The 26,912-nt window shown below is 35.7% G+C and overlaps 1 protein-coding gene across 1 annotated transcript; it reads left to right on the forward strand.

The window, feature by feature from the left end:
• The first annotated feature begins 871 nt into the window (after positions 1-871).
• Positions 872-26,877, forward strand: LOC148764526 (uncharacterized). The gene is made up of 4 exons (XM_088805105.1): positions 872-1,187; positions 19,842-20,641; positions 21,842-22,837; positions 23,493-26,877. Exons 1-4 carry the CDS (start codon positions 872-874, stop codon positions 26,859-26,861), a joined length of 5,481 nt encoding a protein of 1,826 aa, XP_088661231.1. The 3' UTR covers positions 26,862-26,877.
• Positions 26,878-26,912: the final 35 nt, after the last annotated feature.

Raw genomic sequence — 26,912 nt, forward strand, 5'->3', positions numbered from 1 at the left:
TATCATTATTTATTACTTATTATTTATTTTTATCAAGTAATTTTATCAAGTAATTTTTTGTATAATCAAGCTCTTTATTTACTAAGGATTTCGGAATCTTGAAATCGAGACCCTCCCATCATACTGGTGGGGCCTTGATTCGGATTCCGAGCCTAGGGAACATAAACTCGGGATTGCGACTTCTCGCATCTCGATCGATTATCCCATCATCGGCAAATCATTTTATTAATTATATATACATATTTTTAAAAGAGTTAACTTTACAATATTGATTCTCATACCTATTTTATTATTTTTAATGCTTAATTTAATAATAATTTTTTAATTTCTTAATTTAATATCTTAGCCTATCGTTTGTTTTATTCATTTATATTATTATTTTATTATTGTTGTTTTTGTTATTTACCTATTTTTTTATGTTTTCTATTTTAATGATTTTGATTTTTTATTTATTATTATTTTTTTATATTTTTAATCTATATTACCGTGTTATTATACTATGTTCTCATTATTTTACTAACAAAATGCTACATTAAGCAAATCATCATAACTATCATAAACAAAAGCCCAAGATTTAAAACTTACCCAAGATTCAAGCCCGACTTAGCCCAGTACGCATCAGTCCGGCAGAAAGCCCATGAGCATGCCCCAAGTATTCAGCCTTCTTGAGCCAAAACGCGGTCGTTTTGAATGTCCTTGAACTGCCCAAACGTATTCCCCAAAACGACACCGTTTAGCTTTAAGCACTAATTATAAAACCCCCCTATTTTTTCTTTTCTTCCCATTTCTCCCTTTCATTTTCTCTCTCTACCTATAAACTCTCTGACTTCTCTCTACACTCTTCTTTCCGGCGACAGATCTGGTGACGTCGATGGTCGGGGCCCCTTCTCGCGTCGGCGAACTCTTCCTTGCGGCGTGGGTCAAGTCGGCTCTCCCCAACCGGCGACAGATCTGGTGGCGCGACGGGTTCTCTTACGGTCGACCTCCCCAACCGGTGGCATCGCTCCTCGCCTGGGTCGGCTCTTCCTTCCGGCGACAGATCTGGCGGCGTCGATCGATCTTCTCTGGCCGGACTCCCTTTTTCCCTCTCCCTGAACACGCTTTCTCCTTTTCGGTTCTTTTTTGGATATCTCTCTTCGATTTCTTTTTGTGGAATTTTTGTGTGGCTGCTGGGATTTTTGTTGCAGGTTCCTCTCCCCCGCGAAATGCTACAGTGCCCCCTCTCCTTTATACCCGATTCTCGGGTTCTGGAGGGGGCACGCCCCATTGCCTTGTCCCTGGGCACCCAGGGGCAAGTTCCACTATCCTGCCAGACACGAATTCTTCGCGTCTGGCAGGTGAGAGAGGTGCCTGGCAGGGTGCGTCCGCACCCTGCCAGTCGTACCTCTCTCCCCCTTTTTTTCATCATTTTTTGTTTATTATATTTTTAATTTAGTGTCTACAGTATTTACCAAGATAAAATTTTCTCAAGCTTTTTGTGATTAGGATAATGTGGTGTCCAAGTTTGTTATACTTATTCGGTTATTTGTATTTATAAACAAACTTCATAAGCAGTTCATTTCTTCTTTACAAAATAATCAAGATACTTGGAGGTTGTTTAATATTAAAACATATGATATTGTATATATTCAAGATTAGTTCAAATAATGTCATCCATAACTTCCAAATCCGAAATCAATTAGGCAAACAAATTTATCAATTGAACTAACTTCTCCTTGGTTCTATAAACTAACTCTCCTTGATTTTATAGGTAACTAATTAATGATTAAATTTGATATTCTGTTTTTTTCTTTTTTTTTAAATTTGATATTCTGTTTGAAGTATAAATAATTAAAATTTTGTAATATATATATAGACACAGCCCCGCAATGATTGCTGGATATTTCTTAAAATGATAGAAATATGAGCGAGGGCTGCCAGTCCACCACATTTACAAGTCCCCTCATCACTTACAAATAATATCAATTAAGTGGGGTACTTTACGGGATCCACAGAGGCTGAGGGAGGGGGGTTAGTAGGGCCCCGCCCAATGTTTTCAAATTTTATAATTTTTTCTTTTTTTTTAATTTTATAATTTATCTTTATTTTTTAAAAAATTTTATGGTTTTGTCTCTATAAACATTGAAGATATTGTTTTTGTTCCTGCAAACTTGAAAACTTGATTCCGCCACTAGAGATTCACATAAAGTTTCTTATTAGAATTTCATAATAGTAGAATTGTTATTATTAAAATTTATATAGTAAAATCTCGATAAATTAATAATCTCAATTAAATAATATTTTTTACCAATCCCGACTTGAGATTAATATGATAAATTAATAATTTATTAAATTTATAAGATAATATATTTTTAAAAAAACACATAGGTCTCACTTGATATATAAATTAATAATCTCTTTATACATCAAAATTATATATACACTTGACTCAATTAAGAGGTTTTTATAAATTATGACTATAATGTTACTTGCTTTTTTTTTAAATTGATGTCTGCTTGAACCTCATCTCTGACTTTTTTAGTACATTAAGAAATTTTGCTGGAGTATTCTCATATTGTAAGAGAAATTTGATATTGGCTGATAAATGCTCTGTTGACCTCTTGATCGCATTTGATATTGTTGCTTGGTTTACTTGTAAGTTAAACTTTTTTGACACTCACTGTTGCAATTATTTTTTGGTGCAATTTAGATTTTTTATGTTATATTCACATAATACTTTACGCATTTCATAGATTATTGTTGATTTCATTACACTTTTAAGATGAAAAGTTATTGTTTTAGTTTTATCGTTTATGATTCTGTATATTTGTAGATGTTTTTGCTTGACTTAATGTTCATGAGTATATTAATTAAATGTACATTGAATGTAATTTTAGTTTGTTGTAAAAATGGATAGATTCACAACTTCTATTTAATAAGATTAATTACATTTATGAACTTATTTTGATTAGAAAAATACTTAGAATAATGATAATTTGTAATTAGTAATTAAGTAATATTTGTATAATCACAATACACAATACATGTATTAAGTTCAATATTTAAAAAAAATAAATAAAGAATACTTTCATAAATTAATTTTTTTATTAATTAATATATAAATTAATAAATTATTAATTTATCAATTAAATAATATCTCCATCAAAAGAGATCAAGTCTATTTTAGACTCAAGAAAATCCAAGCTCAGATTTCGAAGTTTCAACAAGATCAATCTTCTTTTACCAAACTTTACGAACCTTGATCGAATCCTATCTAATTTCTTTGGTTGGTTCACTTGATTCGTATAGCATTTTTGTAATATCCACTTATTTGTGTCCAATCCTTACTAGAAGTTTGTAAGCATTAAAGTTAAAACTATTAACTTGTTGAGAGGGAAGGTCATCATATTCAACAAAATGTCCTTTTGATGACCTTATGAATTATTTCAATGGAGATCTAGAAACCCTTGACTTTTTAAACTAACAAGTAAAAGAGTCAGATTCATTAATTCTTGAGTAATTTCATCATCTCACTTAGTAGATGAAGATAATTTTTTTCTATTTTGCTTTCATAGTTCCCTTCTGCTGTTCTGCTGACCACGTATAGGTCGGACTTCTTTTACAAAATACCCTCCAAATAGAACTTAGCATCACCAAGATGTGCTTCTACAGTAGTAAATGGCTTAGAATCTACAAAAATTGTTTTCACTTGATTATTTCTATAATTCTTAAAGTCATTACAATAAATTTGACTTAAGACAACACATTTTTAAAATGTGATACTAAAAATATTTTTAATAGCCTTCTTTATGCTTTTTAGAATATTTTTGTAGATATAACTTCAATACTATATAAATTTTTAGATGCATTATGAATAAAATGTAACTATAGAAATTGCATAAACTGGCAAAAACTACATTTTTTTTATATTTTTACTACATGTGAAAAAAGTGAAATTAAAAGTTTAAAGAGTTGTGCATTTTAAGATTTTACTATACAAAAAAAAAATGCTGTCTAAAGAAGTGCAATTAAAACTCAATTTTATTGTAGTGAGCAGTGATGGAGTGTTGATGTGACCATACCATTTTTGTGTATCTATGGTTGCCCTAACAATATGTTGCATGTCATCTTAGCATCAGTCACATGAAATAATGGATTTGATTTCATATCATCAATGAAGAGTTGGAGTATAAATTTCCTAAAAGACCTTTAATCTCTTTGATTGAAACCTTAGATAATAAAGTGACTTTTGCGATAGTTTATCTAGAGGAACTCCAAGCTTTTTCATTGTCTCCAAAAGGAGTATATTGACTGCAGATTCAGCATCTATCAAGATTCAATCGATCTTTTGTTCATAAATACATAAGAGTCTGATTGTGAGAAGTAGACCCCAATAATAAAAACTTGACCTTTGTAGCGGTCAAATTCGAATGCCACTTTATCAATAATGTCTTCATTCTCAATATCTCCATCAACTTGGTAACAAGTCAGAGAACAAAACCTTCCTTTCTAAACTGAATCAGCATGAATTCATTAAATATAATTGGCAGTCTTGATTTTTATGAAATTATCATGCCTAAGTGGAATTGTTTTTCTTTGAGTCACCTTTTGGCATTGGCCTTCTGGTTAATTGTCTCACCATTTTAGATCTTCTTGACATTTGCTTGGGCTTAATAAGATTTTTCTTTTAACCTCTTCGATGGGTAAATAAGATATATCCTTTCTTGTCTTGATATTCTTTCGTTTGTAAATAAGTATTGCCCTAATTGTCTTGATGATCAATCACTTCAATTACATTAGGAGTTAGTATGATGGGGTCCAAAGATCCAAATTTTAATGGTTTTACCGAATATATCGAGTTAAGAAATCATACTTGTTATTGATTCCAAATTCACTGATGTAGCTTCTTTCTCAAACTCAAAATTTCCATCATTGCAAACTTCCATGATTTTGTCTTTCAATATTGGGCATTTCTCAGTAAGGTGGCTAATATAGCACATTACTTGTAATAGATTGGGTCCTCATTCAAATCGCTTTATTTTTGGCAACTGAACGAACTTAGACTTCAAAAGGTTTTTCAGCATATTTGGAATATCTAATTTAGGGAAGAGATATTGCCTTCTGCTTTCCTTCAAAGAGGTCCAACTTGTACTATTATCTTGAGAAGAAGCAAGCTTTGCTTCTTAAGATTTCTTTAGATTGGTGGATATCTTGAGAGGCTTAGTGTTCACAGTCATAGATTGTTTAGTTTCACCCTTATCAATCAAAGTTTTTTCCCCTTTGTAAATTTCTTGCTTGTCTTAGCCCTTCTTTGACTCTTGCACAAGAGGTTTTTAATTTCAAGCAACTAACGTGCTTGACTTCATGTTATGTGCACGAGTAGTTAATTCTTCAAAGGTCTTAGCTTTAATGCCCCCCTAGATGCACATATCAAGGACAGATGACTCAGATAATCTCTCTTTGTAGTTGAAACTCAAATTTATCCACTTTTGGATATAATAACTCAAAAGCTCATATTTCCATTGGTATAAACTTGTGAATTCAATAATGCTAACTATGTGATAAGTATTATAGAAGCGATTGAGGAATACAGGCTCCAATTGTTCACAACTGTCAATCGTTTCAGGTTCAAGATTAATGTATTAGTCGAAGGCATTATCTTTTACAGAGCAAATAAACTGCTTTGCCATAAGATCTCCATCAGTGGTAGCGTTGTTGCCAGTTTCCATAAAGTGTGCAACATGTTGGCAAGGGTTTCCTATACCATCGAATTGCTGGAATTTTTGTGGTTGATAATTCTTAAGAATCTTTACACAATCAATCTTTTAAAAGTATGATTTTGTACAAGTGTAAGGACGCTGAGTGATGCTTTTAACTTGGTCCTTGATGGCTTATGTGATGAATTCCTTGAGTTGATTTGTAGTAACCACTTCATCGGCTTTCTGTTGGGGATTGTTTGAATTGGGTAAGTGGTTCTCACCATCTTAATGAAGGATTTGGTGTTGATTTTGCTCTAGAGCAACTGGTTTCTTTCTAGTAAGATTGCTAATTTTCTTTATCGTTGAGTTAATTTGATCATCCTTCTCCTTGATGCTTGTTGAAAGAGATTTTGGTTTTCACCAGACATGCAACTTCTTCTTCTAAGGATGTTATACCAATTGTCATGATAGCCATCACCGAAGTTCACTTGCTTTTGAACATAAACTCTGGGAGGTGATAATGGGACATAATGTCTGCTTGATGTAGCTATCTTACTCCTTGAACAATAATTGGCAACTTGTGCTTGATCCATGAGAGGATGCAAGAAGCATAAACTTCTTCTAAAATAGAAGTTGGGAAAGAAGTGTCGTATAGAGGATTTTGGTTAAGCACTAGAAGAGTCTCAACTTTAGTGTTTCACCTAGTGTTAGAAGGATGAGTATGAATATCGGTGCTTGATGATGAATTTGGGTAGACTGCAGGATTCACTCGAGCGGGCTTGAGAATTGGTTTGTTGGCAGAGTTCTTCTTAGGAGGCATTGCAACTTGAAAACTTGAAGTTCAAAGAAAATCGATAGGAGGCAGGATGGTCCCTATGCATGCTAGAAATTTACACAAATTTATTGTCGAAAATAAGACAAGAAAATTTAGTCTTCAACAAATAAAAATTCTATTAATTTTGAAAAATAATCTTCTGATTCTTTTATTCAACTAATCCACTTCAAGGGTCTAAAAATACTTGATCTTGAACGAACAAAATTGATTTTCTCCATTGGCTTCTTTAAAATTCTTGATTAGTGCTTTTAAGAATTTCTTTAGTTCTTAAGAATTTTTCAATTCTTCAGAGCTTGAGATCTTGGAGAGGTTTTGAATTTTCAAAATCATTTTTTTTTTGTCCTCCATTGTGTGTCAAATGGTTTCAAGGAGCACTATGTATTTATAGTGCTAAAGTGAAAGAATTTTATACGATCATAATCTTTTCTATTTTATCTCTAAATTATTTTAATTTAATAAAAATAAAGCATTGTGACTTATAGATGAATTTTGATTGGCCAAACTCTAAGTTTTTGAAATTTGATTGACTAAATTTGATTTTTATCTCCATTTTAATTTATTTAAAAATAAATTAGTTTTTTCATAGATGAATTTTGATTCATTGAACTATGAGTCTTTGACACAAAATTATGTATCTATTGTATGATATTAGTTAAAAACAATTAATTATATGACTAGTTTAAATAATGTTATTAAGTCCACATGGTGATATATGATTCATTTTTTTTAAAAAAAAGTTCAATTAACCAATTAAAATAAATTTCAAAAGATATGTGATATCTTATAATTAGATGAATTTATTTTTTCTATTACACGAATATAAATGAAAATCTTTTGAATGATCTAGTACTTTATGCTAAGTTGTTATTATTATTATTTTTTGACAAGCAACCCTAGGTGATGGATTTCGCCATTTCATCATTTGAAACTTGCTTTTTATTATTATTATTATTTTTTTTTGGATTTGAAACTTGCTTTATTATTACTATCAATGCAATCTCAATTACTGTTAGACAGATTTTGGTACGTATGGTCTACTTCATTGGTAATAAAGGGCAAAAGAATTTATTCTTAAAGAAAGAATAAAGAAAGTGGTCGAATGGAAAAGTTGGCATGTTATAGCTGCAGCACTGAGAAGAATCAAAGACAACAGAAGAAGAAGAAGAAGAATGTTTTTATGATCCATACCATATATAACAGAAAAAAGAAATGATATTTTGTCCGAATTTCTTGGACTACTTAATTACAAATATTATAGTTTATTAAATAACAATTTTGTGAATATTTATTTTTGGTGAGTAATCAGATAGTCAGATTGTTGAACACTTAAACGTTACTCGAAAGAAAATGTGGATATATAGTTGATTCACTATGATCATCCCAGGAAACAATAAAAGCAGCTTTATTAACAGAAAAAGAAAAATAAAAACAAAGAAGAGTAGAGCCCGTACATGTTGAAACTTGATTCAATTTCGTCCAAAAGAAACCAACAATAATTTTCTTCAAAAATGGCAAAAAATATGGGTGAGAGACAAGCAAAGTGACAACAGAAGGAGAGGGAGACAAGAGGGCTGAGGAGGGTCAGAGAGCAGCAACAAAACTTTGAAAGCATGCATCCCTACACACATTGTGCAGGACACAAGATAAGTGGAATATACGCTAAATAGTATGAATCCCTAATAAGTGGAGGGACGAAAACATAAAAATAATAATGTACGTGAATACTACAAACTTCAAAGATAAAAAATTTGAATGCCCCTTTCGGAATTATTTAAAAATAAAAACCCGAATTCATCATTAATGTGATGCCCAAGCATTGAAGCCTTAGCCCATTGCTTTAAGTGGGCTTTTAGAAAGTGGTTAAGCCACAAGGCCATGAGAAACCTCGAATGCCAATTAATCAGAATCCTTTTAAGGTTTTTTTTTATTAAATTTGAAAAAGATAATTTGAATTTTACTTTTTAAATAAAAAGATCATATACTAATTAATGAATCAAATGTTCGAGTGCAGTAACCTTTTTAAACTTGAACAAGTTAATGTTAATTTTTTTCACTTTCAGATCCAAACCCTTGAATGCATCTTGATCTCAATTTTATTTGGAAAACTACATAAAAGACAACTTAAATGTATTTTGACAAAATATATAGAAAAGCAAAATCATTTCTTATAAATTATTTTCTTTTTAATTTTATACAAAATGCTTAGATGCAAGATTTGCACATATTTATGAGAAACGCATATTTCATATACAATTAATCTTTAAGGGGCCATCTTGGTTGGAATGTCTGATTTTTACAAATGAATTAAACTTGTCTCTCACTATTGATCAATAAGAAAAAGTTGTTTGTCGAGCAACACAAGTGCATGATTTTTTGTATTTCTTCTAAACATGCAAGAAAGCTTTGTAATCTCTATATATAAAATGTCGATTCAAAAGTGGAAAATTGAAACCCTTTACAACCAAGTTTAGTTTTTCTTGTAGTGTAAAAATCATAATTTCTTATTAAATTGAATTACTGAAGAGTTTAAAACATGATTTAATATGAAAAAAATTAATAGGTATTAAAATTTCAAATATAAAACTATTAAATTGATAGAATTAAATGCCTTTTTAAAAATTTCCAATTTATCAAATTTCTTGGGTAAATTGCATAGAAGAAAAACACTGAAAAATATGGGAGTTTCTTGTAAAACACCACACTATAAAATTTGGTAATTCAAGCACTTTAATATTATTATAACTCTAACCTTCTATTAACTATAAAAAGAAAATCTTTTCAATCCTTCAAAAGATCATATTTTTATTGTTATTTTGTTTGTAATGGATTTACTATTAATTAATATTTTATCATTTATCAAGAATAACTTATAAAACTTAATTGCTCAATTTTTTTGCCTAATTTTAACAATAACACATTAATTAGATAGATTGAATTACAAATTGCAATATTGAATATTATAAACAAACAATCTTAAAAATAAAAAACATCTAATAAGGTCAAATGAGTTTATAAAACCTTTAGGATTAAGTTATATCTACCTTAAAAGCTGAAGTCATAGAGAATTTTTGCATCTTCCACCTTAAAACATGAAGCAACAGAGAATTTTTTCAGCACCGCGAGTTCCTATTCCTCAAAAGATGAAATTTCAATATAATATAATATTATATATATATATATATGTTTATTATATATATCTAAATTGAAATTTAGGCTCAAGTAAAATTTGAAAAAAATATACAAAAATTATTCTCAATATAAGGTTATTTTAGATTTCATTTTTGGTTGTACGGTTAATTAGGTTGTTTGAGTTTTAGATTGTTTCAAGTTGGATTATTTACAATTAGAGTCTAACTTGATTTGAATGTTTCTATCTCTTTTAAGTATGAGTCATTTTGAGTTCAAGCCGCTTAAAAAATGTTCATTCTCATTGCTGATTTTTTAGGTTAGTTTAAATCATGTTAAAAATTTAAAATTGATAAAGTTGAAATATACCAAACTAATTAATAAAATAGAAATATATATATAATTTAGATGATGAAAATCTATATTATAATATTTAAAGGGAATATATATATATATAATCTCATAAGGAAGAAAATGAAAAATTGAGGCAGACAAAGAGAAAATGCCATGGTTTTTACTGTAAAGAAGCATGATATAAATTATATGGGACCCTTCACCCCGCAGAGATTCAAGACATTGAGCTTGACCTTCTCAATGCTTCGTTTATTGTGATTTGGATGGACGGTAATATGCCGAGCTAGCAAAGAAACACTTGTAGCTTCGTCCTTTTTAATTTCTTTAGGCTTGTCATCTCCCATTTGCTTTTCGACAAAAGGGCAGGTCCTCGCCGTCCTTAGCCCCACGGCATTTTATATGTATTTCAATATTAATTAATCTTTGAGTGATGATGTTACACATAATTTTATATACAATTAATATTTTAATAAACTTATTGCTAAATTTAACAATTTCTTCTTATTCGTTATGCATGTAGAATTTCAAATTAATTAGATATTTTTTATTGTATTAATCGAGAATATTGTTTTTTTTTTCAAAACATATTTAATGATAAAAAATTTTATAGTATCTTTTAAATAATTAAAATTTTTAATTAACTTAATATTTGACATACATGACCTACAAAAATAGAACATAAAATACAACGATTGGATTAACCCAATAATAATATTATTAAAAGATATAAAAAGGCGAGATCAAATTAAGTTTACAACGATATATTCCTACTCTTATTATTTTTCCACCAACTCTTGATTCTCTCAAATTAAAGCAGGGTTCTATTAATATATAGACTGTTTAATTAATATTATATCTTAATTCTTTTTATTTTTATATTTTCTTCGAACAAATTAGTTTGATTTTAGGACCTCGGATGAAAGGCGATCACACACCATGAGTTCTCATACAAATTTATTTTACAAGTAATATAATCAAATCACTTATTAAGTTTCCAAAAGCAGAGCACTATTTTGCTCAAATTTCTGTAGTAATGGCTAGACATAATGACCACAAGCATGAATAGAAAAGGGTTCAACGCAAATCATTACAAGTTAGTGTATGTGATTGCGTACGACCTCACAAAGCGAAAGCAACTCGTAGTTATGGTAATAGAAAATGAAGAACAACTTGTGTAGTTGTTTCTTTGTGTGTTTTTTATTCTCTGGTCAAAGAGGAGACTAGTGGACTCGTGTGTTTTTGAGCATATCATGGCTGATAACTGTGTGATATTGTTTTTGTTATTTGGAGACAGTGAGATGCGAACCAACTTTTTGAGCAGAAACTCGTTAAGAAAATCCCAGGTGAAAGCGAAAACTCAAACACAAAAAATACACATATTTTTCTTGTGAAAAGATATCATAATTTTCACTAACAAACTTTCAAGATTGCGATAGTTAATCGCTTTCGATTCCTCCTACTCATCCAACAACTTTCTAAACACGTCTTTCAACTCTTGAAACAAACAATACTCTGATCTCAACCTTAAGTATAAACATAAATATATTTATACGTACCCAAAAAATCTTCAAACTAATTTACCAAAGTAAAAGATATATACCTGCCAAAGCAACATTATCAAAGTAAATTTGAGTTAAAAAAAAAAATTCCAATGGTCTTTACCTTGACTCAAATTTAATTCACTCCACTTGAGCTAATATATATATAGCTCCACCACTTCGCCAAGCTTGCAAAAGTGGCTTGCTTTGTTGTTGACGAATTCACATATCCTTGTTCCCGCCTTGATACGAGGACATCAACCCATCTCCCTTAATTGAGCTTCCAATAGACTCATCATAATCATCAAACCTTATGTAAATTTCAACCTCCAACTTGACAGAATTATCCATAACTCCAAATATCTAAATGCTTTGATTTAATACATTTTGATTTTGGGGGGTCCTTATTCTATTACTATTTTATGTGGTGCGCATTAGTTTCTCACATTTGTGGGTGATTATATTCATTCAACTTGGGCTTACCTAGTGCAACACATATCTTAGACTCTTTCTTACATTAAGCACGATTTTGCAATGGTTCAAACTCAATTTAATGTTACCGTTGGATTAATATGTACCCATAATGGTAGGGAAGTGTTTAACCCTGGTGCTCAGATTTTTCTTAATTCATTTGGTGTCATTCATTAGCATTAGCATAGTTGTGTTGATACACCACAATAGAATGGTGGGGTTGACAGTAAACATCTCCATCTTCTTAATGTTTCTCGCGCTCTTAGATCTCACTCAATCTTCCTTTAAAATTTTAGGAGTAGTGTGTTCTTGCTGCTACTTATTTAATTAATTGTATTCCCACCAAAGTTTTTACATGGTAAATTCTCACATGAGATTTTATTCCAAAAAACTCTTATCGTACTCTGATCTTTGTGATTTTGATTGCTTATGTTATGGACAACATACTAAGATTAAACACAAATTTGATCAAGCTGGTGTTTTTAAGTATCTTCTCGCGGTTAGTCCCTTTGTTTTGTGATATTCAGTAGCCTTGCATATTGCAACTAAATTTGTCTACCATGAGCACACTTAACACATTGAAGTTGATTGCCATCTCGTTCATGAGAAACTCCAGGCTGACATCATTCTTTCTTGTTCCATTTCCAACACAAACCAACTTATGGATTTATTAACAAAACCTCTTGATTTTCATTTTTTATGCACGCATTCAGAATCTTCCTAGTCCAACTTGAGTGAAGTGTTAGATTAATATTTTCTTTTTATTAGATCTCTGTACATATTTAGTCAAATACTCTTCTATATATATATTTTATTTTCTAATCACTACAAAACAAAATAATTTAGTCTTAATTATATTTTCTTGGCACTTTTCATTTAATTTCTTTGTTTAAAAAGCATCTCTTATATTTTCTTGACACTTTTCATTGAATTTCTTTGTTTAAAAAGCATCTCCTGGTCTTTATTGGACTAACACATCAATCACAATACTCTGAAACATCTTATGGCATGCTTGGTTCACTGGAAAGAATAGAATAGAAATAGAATAATCATTCCAAGAGAATAGAATAGAGGAAGAATAGCTATTATGTAGATTAGTTCATGGGAATGAAATAGGATAGAAATTGTTATTATTACTTATTCCATTATTTGATTGGCAGGAATAATTTTAAGAATGGTTAAGGAATAATGGGTAAATGATAAAAATACCCTTTATTAAAATTTAAAGATTTTTTAATTAAAAAAAACTATGATGAGAAATAAATACTCTTTATTAAAATTAAAGAATTTATTTTGTTAAAAAATAAAAATATTCAGAGCAATAAAATCAAAATAACTTTTACTATAATTAAATAATATTTTCACCAAAATACAAACATATTTTTATTATAATTTAATAATATTTTGTATTAGAAGATAATTAAACCTTTTATTATAATTAAATAATATTTAATATTAAAAGATAAAATATATTCTTTATTAAATTTAAATAATACTAAATAATATTCTTTGTTACATTTATTATATTCAAATAATAATATTAAATAATATGCTTTATAATATTTATTATAGTGAAATAATATTAATATATTAAATAATATTTAAATATAATCATTTCCTTTTTTTTAAAAATGAAGTAAAAAATTTTGTGTCTTTTGTGCTTTAGAGAGAGGAGTGAGGAAGAGAGAAAAAAATAAGTTTAGTATTTTTTATAAGATAATTTTCTAAATTATAAAAGATATATTTGTCTAATCAACTTTTTTTTCTTATTCCCAACAATTTGGAATAGCTATTACCAAGGAGGGCCTTGGTAATGACTATTCAGGTTTCTCTTGAAATGATTATTCTGAAGAATAGTCATTCCATTAAAGCAAATGCAATTTTATCTCAAGAATGAAAATAAGAGAGAAATAGCTATTCCATTCCCCCCAACCAAGCATGCCTTTAAAGTTTTTGTTTTTTCTTTCAGCAAAAGGCTCAATCTCAAACTTGACAGTCCCAAATCCACTCATATTTGCCATTGACCTGACTTTGATATCACTTGCTATAATAAATACACAACCAAGTAAGTAAAAGCGAAAAACCAGACACAAATATTTAATTTTCTTGTAAAAATATTCCAAAAACTTTCACCAGCTGGATCACTAATCGTTTTCAAAGTCTCTCACAATCTCTCATACCCAATACCCATTATACTCAAGAACCTTCTCTCCCACTTTCTTAAGATATCTTTCAACTCTCAAATCAATACTCTCTCAATCCTGAATATAAGAATATATTTATGGACATCCAAAAGTGTAGACACTCAAATAAAATAAAAAATTTAAATTAAATTAAATTAAATTAAATTAAATTAACAATAAATAAAAATATATATATAAAAAAAATAATATAAAAAAAAAAAAAAATCGGGATGGCTGGGCGTACGCCCAGCCATCCCGTCGCCTTCCCATCCCCCACCCACTACGCGTGAAGTGGGGGGCTCTGACCACCAACTCCAGGGGGTGGCAGAACCCCCCTCGCCGGGTTGTCCAAAAAATTGGACAACCCGGCTCTTTAAAAACCCTGCAAAAAAGAGAGAGAGACAGCAGTTAGCCACAAGGAACAACAAAAAAAAAAGCAAAAATCAACCAGCAGTGAACCACAAAAAGCAAAAATCAAAAAAATCAAAAAAAAAAGAAAGGAAAAAATCCGATCGGGGTTTCAACCGGGGATTTGTATCGGTTTGGGGGAGAGAGATCGGTGAGTGGTGAAAGGAAAGGGATCTGGGGAGTGCCGACCACCGGCGGGAGAAAACTCAGGCCCGTTTGGGTCACCGCCGACCGAAGAAAGGGAGTGCCCGATCTTTCGTTCGGAAGAGAGAAGAGAGAGATCGGCCGGCAAGTAGAGAGAAGAGAGAGGGAGGTCGACGAGAAGAGAAGGGAAGACGCCGGCGCCGGCGGGGAGAGGGAAAGTTTTAGAGAGAAGGCAGAGGGGGAGGTTGGCTAGAGAGAGAAAAAAAGTGAGAAAATGAATAAAAAAAGCCGAAAAGGGATTTTATACCCAAAGTAAGTACGCCTAAACGGCGCCGTTTCAGTGAAGTGAAGGATTCCAAGGGTCGGCGCCTAAACGACGTCGTTTGAGGGAGTCTCCTGAGCCCAAAACGGTGCGTTTAAGAGAAGCCCAAGCGGACCAAGGAAGCGGGCCAGGCAGACTTCCGCGCAGCCCAGACCACTTGGGCCATCCGTCCAGCCCAACAAGGTATGACCCATTTTCCTTTTTTTGTTGTTTTTTTGTTTTGTTGGGCTTCATGGTGTTGGGTCTAGCCCATTTTAATAAAAATACATTTTTTTAGGAAAGAAATATTTATACTTAATATTAAAAATAAAAAAAAAAAAAAAATTCATAAAATTAAAAATTAAAATATATATGTAAATAAAAACAATGACAAATAATAAAAAATGTTAATATTATAAATATATTTGGAGGCTAAAAAAAAAAAATAATAATAAAATAATAATAATAGTAATTTATGATGCAAATATCTATATATATATTATATTAAGATAAAAAAAATAAAAAATATAAAATATGAAAATTAAAAGATAATAAAAATAAAAAAATAAAAAAATAATAATAATGAATAATATAATTGGAAAAAAATATTTGAATATTACCGCCAAAAAGGGGGCAAAGAGTTGCCTCTTTCGGGCGGATGTTTTCCGGGTACGAATTTCGAGACGGATTTTCACCGAAGCGTCGGGATAAATCTGAACTCTAAATTTCAAAACCCATTAAGTCAAATAGTCATTATTAGAAAATAATATATGTAGAAAGATTTTGTTAATTCAAATAAATATTACTAAACAAAGTTAAATTAATCATTTAAAAGTTAATTAATTAATTATTTAGATAAGCTTTGTAAACAAGTAAAAATTGACCAACAACAAACATGGATTTAAATAACCAAAAAATAAAGTATATATAAAAATAATAAATTTTTTTAAACAATCAATAAACGCGTGCATATAGATACCATCATTTTACACTGTCATTGCACGCCACTCTTACTTTGCATATGGCGCGGGAATCCCGATGATGGGATTTCCCCGAGGAGCTCGTAGAGACGAGTTCTTCCGGGGATATCTCTAGGTGAGGAGAATTTCGAGACTTCACCAAAGCGTTGGGATGGTCTTCGAATAATTTTCCAATAAAAGATTACCGACTCCATCATTTAAAATAAACAAGTCACGACATCATTCTACGCTTGCATCATATGCATACGTAAGATCAAGTGAAAAACTCAGTCTGACAATTCAATAAAAATTTAATTAATAAAATAGGGATGAAACTAAGAAAATGTTATATTAAGATAACTTAAGATTAAATGGTACCGTTCGTAGAACGGGCGTCACGGAGGTGCTAACCCTTCTCCGTGCGTAACCGCACTCCCGAACCCACCTCTAAAACGTAGACCAGTTCTTGTTCTTTCGACGGACCTAAAATTAATTTAGGACTTCGTCGATTAAGAATCGGGTTAATAGGTGACCAATCACACCTAGATAAAACAGATTGGTGGCGACTCCCACACCTTGCGATTTTAATTTTCGCCCCGCGTCTGGCGGACGGGTTCCCGGACCCGCACGTCACGACAGATGGCGACTCCACTGGGGACACCGAGAGTCAAGCCATAAATTGATCATAAGTTATCTTAAGCCTTAAATAATTTGTTGTTTTCCCTAGCATTAATTTTGCATATTTTTGTTTAGTGCATTTATTTATTTGTTTGTTATTATTACTTCACTATTTTAATAATTGCGGGAAATTTAGGATAAGGGGAATGTGAAATTATTGATCCAAGGTCGGTATATTCCTTCTCACACACTACACATCTTGCATTCATGCATAAGCCTTCCACCCGGGCTTTATCCTTAATTAGGAGGGAGTTAAGTAGCTACGCTCTCGTGAGGTGATAACCTCCGCATGGGCTAGTGAAGACTCCCACTCAAATCGAACCTAGTCCGTTTGAAGCCTGTGATGGGTGAGGACCGGGGTGCCTTACTAGTCCGTGTGGACGACAGTGAGGAGCGATTTGGGAACCTTTAGCTCCATTTTCAACCCAAACTCAGCATGTAGAATACCGAGAGTCGCCTTTGCTTAGGTAGAGCTTCACCCGTGAGAATATACCTTTTGACTAGGTACACATGAAGGAATTTTCATAATCCCCTTGTTCTAAATTCTTCTCCGCGAATAATAAAGGTATCAGGTTATTAATTACTTTCATTCATCTTTTGAAATTTTTGTTTATAGTGCTAACTTGAATTTTTGTCATATGCATATTTGCATCATAATAGGAAAAGTATTTGTCACCTGACAACCATTAACAGAGTAGATCCGATTGCATACATGGAGCCGTCATGGCCATCCTCCAGTTACGATGGAATTTATCAAGTAACTCAGCATATGGCGAGTACCCAACAAAGTGAAGGAGATTGCTTGTCAAAGGATCACTTCTCATCACTACCTGATAGGGTCCACCTTGATCTCAAACAGAACGACTTCACCGATTTGCTCAACATATGGGATAAGTGGGGGGCTACCACTCGGGCAAATTTCGATAAGAAATATGGTCACATTGCTCGACTCCTTAAGGTCCAGGTAGATGAACAGTTGTTGAAGGCCATTGTGCAATTTTGGGATCCGTCGTATAGATGCTTCGTGTTCAATAAGGTGGATATGGTCCCCACAATCGAAGAATACTCGGCTCTCCTGCAAATCGATCTCGATAATCCGGACATGATATATTGGAGGGGACAGAAGACCGGACACAGGCGAAAGTTAGCCAAGATGATGGGTATTACTTCGGCGGAAGTTGATCAGAACCTAAGGAAAAAAGGGGACAATGAATGTATCCCGTGGAGTTTTCTACGTGGTTATATCATGAAGCAACGGGACACCGAGCAAGGACAGCTTGTGATGGCCTTGGCAATTTATGGGCTAGTGATCTTCCCCAAAGTTTTGGGACATATAGAAGTCGGAATTATAGACTTCTTCGAGCAAGTCGTCAACAAGGCCAATCCTTCGCCTTCTATTCTAGCGGAAACTCTCAGATCACTGAATTACTGCAGAAGAAGAGGTGAGGGACGATTTGTGGGATGTGCACAGCTTCTTTCCATCTGGATAGTGAGCCACTTTGAATGTAAGGTCGATAAGTTCAAGAAGCCATTTCATCCGCAAACCGCCCCTATTAGAGAATTTTGTGAGAGTGAATGGCCAGAAAATAGGACTAAGGAGCAATGGATCTCTAGATTTCGGGAACTCATGAGTGTGGAAGTGACATGGAGAGCTCCGTGGATGCCGCATCACCCGGTCTTGTACAAATGTGGAAACGAACCCTGGGTACCGTTAATGGGGCCATGGGGAGCCATCAGTTACGCCCCAATTATGGTGAGAAGACAATTTGGGTCAGAACAGTTTGTACCGATGACACACCGACTTAATACTTTAGAGTTTGCTTATGGAGAGCCGGGTTTTCTGAAAAGGATCGAGGAAATTGCGCAAGCTTGGAAGAAAACTAGCCGAGTTGATCAAGGGAGGTACACCGATGAAGTGACTACCGGATATCAGATATGGCATGACCAACGAGTTAAGGATGTGGTATATCCGAAAAAAGATGCACTACGTGGCCCAGTTGATCCAGAACCACGAGACGCTTTGCTGGAAAGTGAGTTGGCTCGAAAGAAGTCCGAAGCTGAAAATGCCAGTTGGAAGCAACGGTATGAAGACCTCCAAAAAGAGTGTGAGAAAATGAAAAGAGAAGTAAGTGAGCAAAGAAAGAAAGTCCGGAAAATGGAAGGGAAGTACGAAAGCCTGAATGATAAGTTTTCTGCCACAACCAGTGAACTTCAAAGGGAAATACAGGTAAGAGAAAATCGAGGCAATGAACTTCAAACGCACAATGATGGGTTAAGAAGACAAGTGCGATTCCAACAAGAGTCCATCCAATTACTAAGACAGGAGTATGAAGAACTCGAAGGGGTCATGACGACTTATCAACAGGAATATGAACGCCTCAAGCAACAGAGCACCAGAATCCAAGAATGGGGTGAATCTTACAGACAAGCTTATACAGAGAAGTACAACCAGATGGATTACTTGGTTTGGCAAATGAGGGAGGTGGCTTACAAGGCGAGAAGCATGGCTTGGAAGACGGACATATTAAGAAGCCAGATCTTTCCAGTGGGAAAACAAGAGCAACAGTTGATCAAGTATTTAGATGAGGTGTATAGCCATTATAATAAGATTGGCGAATATTTCTAGATGGCCTTTGAGTTGTAATCTAAGACAAATATCTTATGCAATGGATGACTTTTGTTGTTGGGTGTCATGTGATGAATACTTTTAGCACATAATCATTCATACATGCATAAACCATCATTTCATGGCAATAAGTATTTTCATTTAAAAATAAAGATAATGGGTTCACTCATGCATCAAATACGCATCTAATTCATGTTTATGATCAATAATAAGGTTCCAAAATAGCTCGACCACCTAAGCCAAGTGATCAACGTGTTCATAATACGCGTCAACGAGCAAGGATCATGGAAGAAGAACAAAGAGAGCGAATGGACAGAATGGAAAGAGCTCAGGAAGAAATGAGAGAACAGTTAGCAAAGATGATGGAATTGATGATGAGTCTCAGTAAAGGAAAAAGAGCGATCGAAGAGCCAGCTCCGTCAGAAAACCCACCAGCACAAGACAGTGGAATCCAAAGGGAAGATCCACCCTATCCCCCAGGGTTCACTCCACCACATGCCCAAACCTCTCAAAGGGTCCACCCTCAAGTGATCCCACCAGTCTATTACAATGCACCTCCCCCGCTAGGCCATCAACCGATTCAGGGGCAATTTGGGCCATATTCTGGGATAAATCCTGCTGAACCAATAAATGTCCCAGATTTAGACGATCCGAAGGAGCAAGAAAAACTAAGAAAGGACTCGTCACAAACAGGGGAAAATGAAAAAGACCAGAAAAAGTATGATCTGTTGGAAGAACGTCTTCGTGCTATCGAGGGAGTTGATAGGTTTGGTACCATGGACGCAACCGAGCTATGCTTAGTGCCGGATGTATTGATCCCTGCCAAGTTCAAGGTTCCGGAATTTGAAAAATACGACGGAACAAAATGTCCCATGGCACATATTACTATGTATTGTCGGAAGATGGCGGCACAGTCTCACGATGATAAGTTACTGATCCATTTTTTCCAAGACAGCTTAACCGGGTCAGCTGCTCGATGGTACGTACAGCTAGATCGAAACCGTATCAAGACTTGGAAAGACTTAGCAAGAGCCTTCATAGCCCAATACAAGCATGTGGCTGAATTAGCCCCTGATCGTTTGTCATTACAAACCATGGAGAAGAAGCAAAGCGAGAACTTCAAGGAATATGCCCAAAGGTGGAGAGATACAGCAGCGCAAGTTCAGCCGCCTCTCACTGATAAGGAGATGACTGTTTTATTCATAAATACCCTCCGAGCTCCATTCTATGAGCGCTTGATCGGCAATGCCACGAAAAACTTTGCAGATCTGGTCTTATCGGGAGAAATAATAGAAGGAGCTATCAAAAGCGGAAAAATTGAAGGGCATGAAGTTGCCAGCTCAAAGAAAGGGAGTACGCCCAAGAAGAAAGAAGGGGATGTGCAAGCAGTCGCTCACGACAGCCAACAAGCCCACAACTTTAACCCATATTACCCGTACCCTCCATACCAACCCTTCTATCCGCACATAGGCAACGTCACACAAAACCCATATGTGTACCAACCCGTCCCGCAACCAACATTTCAAACCAATGTTCTTCCACAAACTCCACCACCAAGGCCGATAACCTCAACCAATAATCCTGGCCATGGTCAAAGAGGACCTAAAACTACCCCAGAAAGACCAAAATTTGATCCTATTCCAGTCCCTTACACCACATTGCTGCCACAACTCATAGAAAATCGACTCCTTGCTCGAACCCCTTTAGAACCACTTCGACCACCTTTCCCGAAATGGTATGATCCGAATGCGCATTGTGATTACCATTTTGGAATTCAAGGGCACTCCACCGAGAATTGCACTGCTTTAAAACACAAGGTCCAAGCGCTCGTTAAGGCAGGGCTTTTAAATTTTGCCAAAAAAGACAGTTCGAGTGTTGATGGGAACCCGTTACCTAATCATGGAAGACCGACTGTGAATGCCATACATGAAGGGATGATTCGAAGGGTGAAAAAGGGTATTGATGAGATTCAAACGCCGATGGATAAAGTGTTTGAGGCGTTGTCCAAGATAAATGTCATCACTCCAGAACCCATCGACACAAAAGAATTGGGGCATGATCTCGCTTATTCTTGCAAATTTCATATGGGGGCAATTGGGCATTCCATTCAAAATTGTGATGGCTTTCGCCGTAAGTTGCAAGAATTGATGGACTCATCGATAATTGAGTTTTATGAAGGAGCTGAAGAGAATTTGGTCGGAACCATAAATGGAGACACCCCAGCTGAAGTGGCATCAAGTTCATTCGGAGCAAACAAACCTAAACCTCTCACCATCTTCTATGAAGAAAACAGAAGCCCGATGAATGATACGTCCCCAACTATGATCCGAAATGGTATCACCATCGAAGTCCCCAGCCCATTCCCTTACAAGAGCGATAAGGCTGTCCCATGGAATTATGAGTGCAATATTTTGGGCACAGCTTCATCCGCCCCCCAAGCATCTTTTGAAGACCTAACTGGTGTGGGGGGTATAACGCGAAGCGGGCGATGTTATTCCCCTGAGGTAGCAGAAAAAGTTGGAAAAGGAAAACCATCACAGGGAGAGGGAGGCCTAAAGAAAGCAGATACCGTTGCCAAGGACCAAGTTGACGAATCCGTAGTTGCCCCGAACAGTGAGGTCAAAAATCCTGTCACCGAGAAAGAAGCGGGTGAATTTCTCAAGTTTATCAAACACAGTGAATACAGTGTGGTAGAACAATTAACCAAGATGCCCGCTCGCATCTCGTTGTTGTCTTTACTGTTGAATTCGGAAGCACACAGGAACGCACTGCTCAAAGTCTTGAACCAAGCTTATGTGGCACAAGATATATCAGTGGAAAAGTTAGACCACATCGTGGGGAACATTACAGTGGGAAACTTCATTGCCTTTAATGATGAAGAAATACCATCGGGTGGTCGAGGAGGTAACAAAGCGCTGCACATCACCATCAAATGCAAGGACCATGCCGTACCTAGGGTTTTGGTCGATAATGGTTCCGCTTTAAATGTCATGCCTCGCTCTACTTTAACCAAGTTGCCAGTAGATGTGTCGTATATGAGAACCAGCCGCATGGTTGTAAGGGCTTTCGACGGGACCACAAGGGAGGTGGTAGGGGACATTGAACTACCGATAAAAATTGGCCCTTGCATTTTTGAGGTCCAATTTCAAGTCATGGACATCGCCCCGTCCTACAATTGCTTGTTAGGGCGTCCATGGATTCATATGGCTGGAGCCATACCATCTTCCCTTCACCAAAAGGTTAAGTTCATAGCTGAAGGCCAACTGATAAGTGTATGTGCGGAAGAAGACATACTGGCTATTCAACCATCATCTGCTCCCTATGTAGAGGCAACAGAAGAAGTCCCAGAATGCTCTTTCAGATCTTTTGAATTTGTTAATGCTACTTATGTGGGGGAAAGGAAAGTGATACCAACCCCTCGTTTGTCAGTAGCCACTAAAATGGGAGTTAAGCAGACTGTGGGTAAAGGATGCCGTGCTGGTTTGGGGTTAGGCAAGAATTTACAAGGAATTAACCGTCCTCTGACTCCAATGAAGAACGAAGAAAGGTTTGGTTTGGGGTACAAGCCTACCAAAGAAGAGAGGAGGAAACTGACAGCTCAAAAGAAGATTAAAAGGATGGCTCAACCTGATGGAAAAGAAGAAGAATTCGGGGAACGGACAATCCCACACCTATACGAGACTTTTCGCTCTGCGGGTTTCATCCATCCCGAAGCGCCATCAATGGTCAATCAGGTTCCACGGATGTTTGGTGAGCTATCAATTCATATGATCAGAGATGAAGAACCTGATGGGAAGATCCCTATGGTGTATCCAGTACTGCCAGGAGAGGAGCTAAGCAATTGGACAGCCACGGAACTGCCCATCATCTTTAAGTATTCCAAAATGTAATGAACAATTTATCTAAATGCCTATGCCCAAGGGTGTTAAGATTAATTTCCTGTTTAAGTAGGGCTTTCTGTTACCTCCATCATTTGAATAAATGACAATGCATAATGTGTTTCATAATTCATCAATCTTTTTGCATATTTCCTTTCATCTATTCTTTTAGCCAATAAATACTTGCCCATACACCCGTCCAACTTTACCTGTTTGCAGGTCTTTAAATAATGAACACGAAGACAATCTAGACAACGATTTGAATATCGATTTTGAGATAATTCCGAACATTGATGAATTGAAAAATGAAGAGGAGGTGGATGACTACAGCTTACCCCCTGATTTGTCGAGAATGTTGGAACAGGAAGAAAAGGAGATTTTACCTCATCAGGAACTCACGGAAATGATTGACCTCGGAAGTGGGGAAGAGAAGAAAGAGGTTAAGATTGGCACCTCGCTGTCATCCGATGAACGGCAAAAGCTGGAAGAATTGCTCCATGAATATGTGGACGTGTTTGCTTGGTCATATCAGGACATGCCAGGTCTTAATACTGACATGGTTGTTCACAAGTTACCTTTGGAACCAGATTGCAAGCCTATTAAGCAGAAGTTGAGAAGGATGAAGCCAGAGATGTTACTGAAGATTAAAGAGGAAGTAAAAAGGCAATTCGATGCTGGATTTTTGGAGGTGGCTAAGTACCCTGAATGGGTAGCTAATATAGTTCCAGTTCCTAAGAAGGATGGAAAAGTTCGAATGTGCGTCGACTATAGGGATTTGAACAGAGCGAGTCCGAAGGATAGCTTCCCTTTGCCACATATTGATACTCTTGTGGACAACACGGCAAAACATGCTTTGTTCTCTTTCATGGATGGCTTTTCTGGTTACAATCAGATTAAGATGGCACCCGAAGATATGGAAAAAACAACGTTCGTGACCATGTGGGGAACATTTTGTTACAAAGTAATGCCATTTGGATTGAAGAATGCAGGCGCCACTTACCAAAGGGCAATGGTAGCTTTGTTCCACGATATGATGCATAAAGAGATAGAGGTATACGTGGATGACATGATTGCAAAATCTCATACAGAAAGGGATCATACTGTCAATCTCAAGAAACTGTTCGAGAGATTGCGGAAGTTCCAGCTCAAGTTGAATCCTGCAAAATGCACTTTCGGTGTAACCTCTGGGAAATTGTTGGGATTCATAGTCAGTGAAAAAGGAATCGAAGTGGACCCGGATAAAATACGAGCTATTCAAGAGCTACCACCTCCCAAAACGCAAAAAGAAGTGAGAGGATTTTTAGGGAGGCTGAATTACATTGCTCGATTTATATCCCAGCTCACCTGCAAATGTGATCCAATCTTCAAGCTGCTTCGGAAACGAGACCCAGGAGAATGGAATGAAGAATGTCAAATAGCCTTTGATAAAATCAAAGAATATCTCACAAATCCACCGGTGTTGATGCCACCGACGGTCGGAAAACCTCTCATTCTGTATTTGACTGTGAACAAGAATTCTATGGGATGTGTATTGGGACAACATGATGAAACTGGGAAGAAAGAACGAGCCGTATATTACTTGAGCAAGAAATTCATGGAGTATGAGTCCAAATATTCTGCGCTCGAAAAGATGTGTTGTGCACTAGCATGGACCGCTCAGAGGCTCCGGCAGTATATGTTGTATCACACAACATGGTTGGTGGCGAAATTAGATCCCATCAAGTACATTTTTGAAAAACCCTGCCTGTCCGGAAGAATAGCTCGATGGCAAGTGCTATTGTCTGAGTATGACATTGTGTATGTGTCCCAAAAATCAATCAAAGGGAGCGCCATCGCCGATTTCCTTGCAGATCGAGCTAATGAAGATTATGAATCTGTAAGTTTCGATTTTCCAGATGAAGATTTGATGGCCGTTTTGCATGTAGAAAAAGTTGGTCCCAATGAACTTAATCCATGGAAGGTGTATTTTGATGGGGCATCCAATGCTTTGGGGCATGGAATTGGGGCAGTGTTGATTTCTCCAAACGGAAAGTACTATCCAGCCACGACGAGATTGAATTTCAATTGTACCAACAATATGGCGGAGTATGAGGCGTTGGTAATGGGATTACAAGCAGCAATTGAGATGAAGGTTGACGCGATAGATGTTTACGGAGATTCGGCTTTAGTGATATGTCAAATGAAAGGTGAATGGGAAACTAGAGACCCTAAACTAGTTCCATATAAAAAGCTGGTTACAGAATTAAGCAAACAATTCAAAGAAATCAGCTTCAACCATTTACCTCGAGAAGAGAATCAGATTGCTGATGCTTTGGCCACCCTCGCAGCGATGTTCAAAATAAAAGAGGCGACCGATGTACGCCCTTTTGATTTAGAAGTTCGTGAAGTCTCCGCACACTGCCTAAATGTTGAAGAAGAGGTTGATGGTAGGCCGTGGTATCATGATATCAGGCAATACATCAAGTACCAGGCATATCCTGAGAATGTCACCGATAATGACAAGCGAACTCTTCGAAGATTAGCAATGGGTTTCTTCCTTAGCGGAGAAGTGCTCTACAAAAGGAGTCGAGACCAAGTACTCTTGAGATGTGTGGATGTTGCGGAAGCCAACAAAATAATGAAAGAAGTCCATGAAGGAACTTGTGGAGCTCATGCTAATGGACATATGTTGGCTAGACAAATTATGAGAGCTGGTTATTATTGGTTGACATTGGAATCAGACTGCATAAACTTTGCTCGAAAATGCCACAAGTGTCAAGTATACGCTGATAGGATCCATGCTCCACCAGCCCCATTGCATGTTTTCACAGCACCTTGGCCATTTTCAATGTGGGGAATGGATGTGATTGGACTTATTACGCCAAAAGCCTCTAATGGACATCGATTCATATTGGTGGCCATCGATTATTTCACGAAATGGGTAGAAGCAGCTTCCTATGCCAATGTGACACAAAAGGTGGTGTGTAGGTTCATCCAAAAGGAGATCATATGTCGGTATGTACTTCCAGAAAGGATCATAACGGATAACGCAAGCAATTTGAATGGTGCGATGGTGAAGGATGTTTGCGCTAAATTCAAGATCAAGCATCATAACTCGACAACTTACCGTCCGAAGATGAACGGAGCGGTAGAGGCAGCCAACAAAAATATAAAAAAGATTGTCGAAAAGATGACTGAAGCTTATAAAGACTGGCATGAGAAACTTCCTTTTGCCTTACATGCATATCGAACTTCTTTGCGTACCTCCACCGGGGCAACTCCGTACTCATTAGTATACGGTGCAGAAGCAGTTCTACCTGTTGAAGTAGAAATCCCATCATTGAGGGTGTTGATGGAAACGGAATTGAAAGATGCTGAGTGGGTCCGCTCCCGCTACGAACAGTTGAATCTGATCGAGGAGAAAAGGCTGGCGGCTCTTTGTCATGGTCAGATGTACCAACGAAGGATGATGCGAGCATACGAGAAAAAAGTTCATCCCAGGCAGTTCCGAGAAGGAGAGTTGGTTCTCAAGAGAATACTCCCTAATCAAACTGATTTTCGGAGAAAATGGATGCCGAATTGGGAAGGGCCATACGTGGTAAAGAAGGCTTTTTCAGGAGGAGCTTTGATTTTGGCTGACATGGATGGGGGAGATCTGCCTAATCCAATAAATGCGGATGCGGTGAAGAAGTACTATGCCTAAAAAAAAAAAAAAAAAAAAAAAACGGAAGAGGCTCATGCCGAAAACCCGAAA

The sequence above is a fragment of the Theobroma cacao genome, chromosome 1 (genome assembly GCF_053813885.1).
Source record: "Theobroma cacao isolate CCN51 chromosome 1, ASM5381388v1, whole genome shotgun sequence".
NCBI lineage: Eukaryota > Viridiplantae > Streptophyta > Magnoliopsida > Malvales > Malvaceae > Theobroma > Theobroma cacao.

Excerpts from the sequence above, each read along its gene's own strand:
- LOC148764526 (XM_088805105.1), top strand. The coding sequence starts at position 872 with ATGGTCGGGGCCCCTTCTCGCGTCGGCGAACTCTTCCTTGCGGCGTGG. Across the intron at positions 20,642-21,841 it reads AAGGGCATGAAGTTGCCAGC|GGAGAGGGAGGCCTAAAGAA; the intron begins TCAAAGAAAGGG and ends AAACCATCACAG. Across the intron at positions 22,838-23,492 it reads GTCCTCTGACTCCAATGAAG|GAGGTGGATGACTACAGCTT; the intron begins AACGAAGAAAGG and ends AAAAATGAAGAG.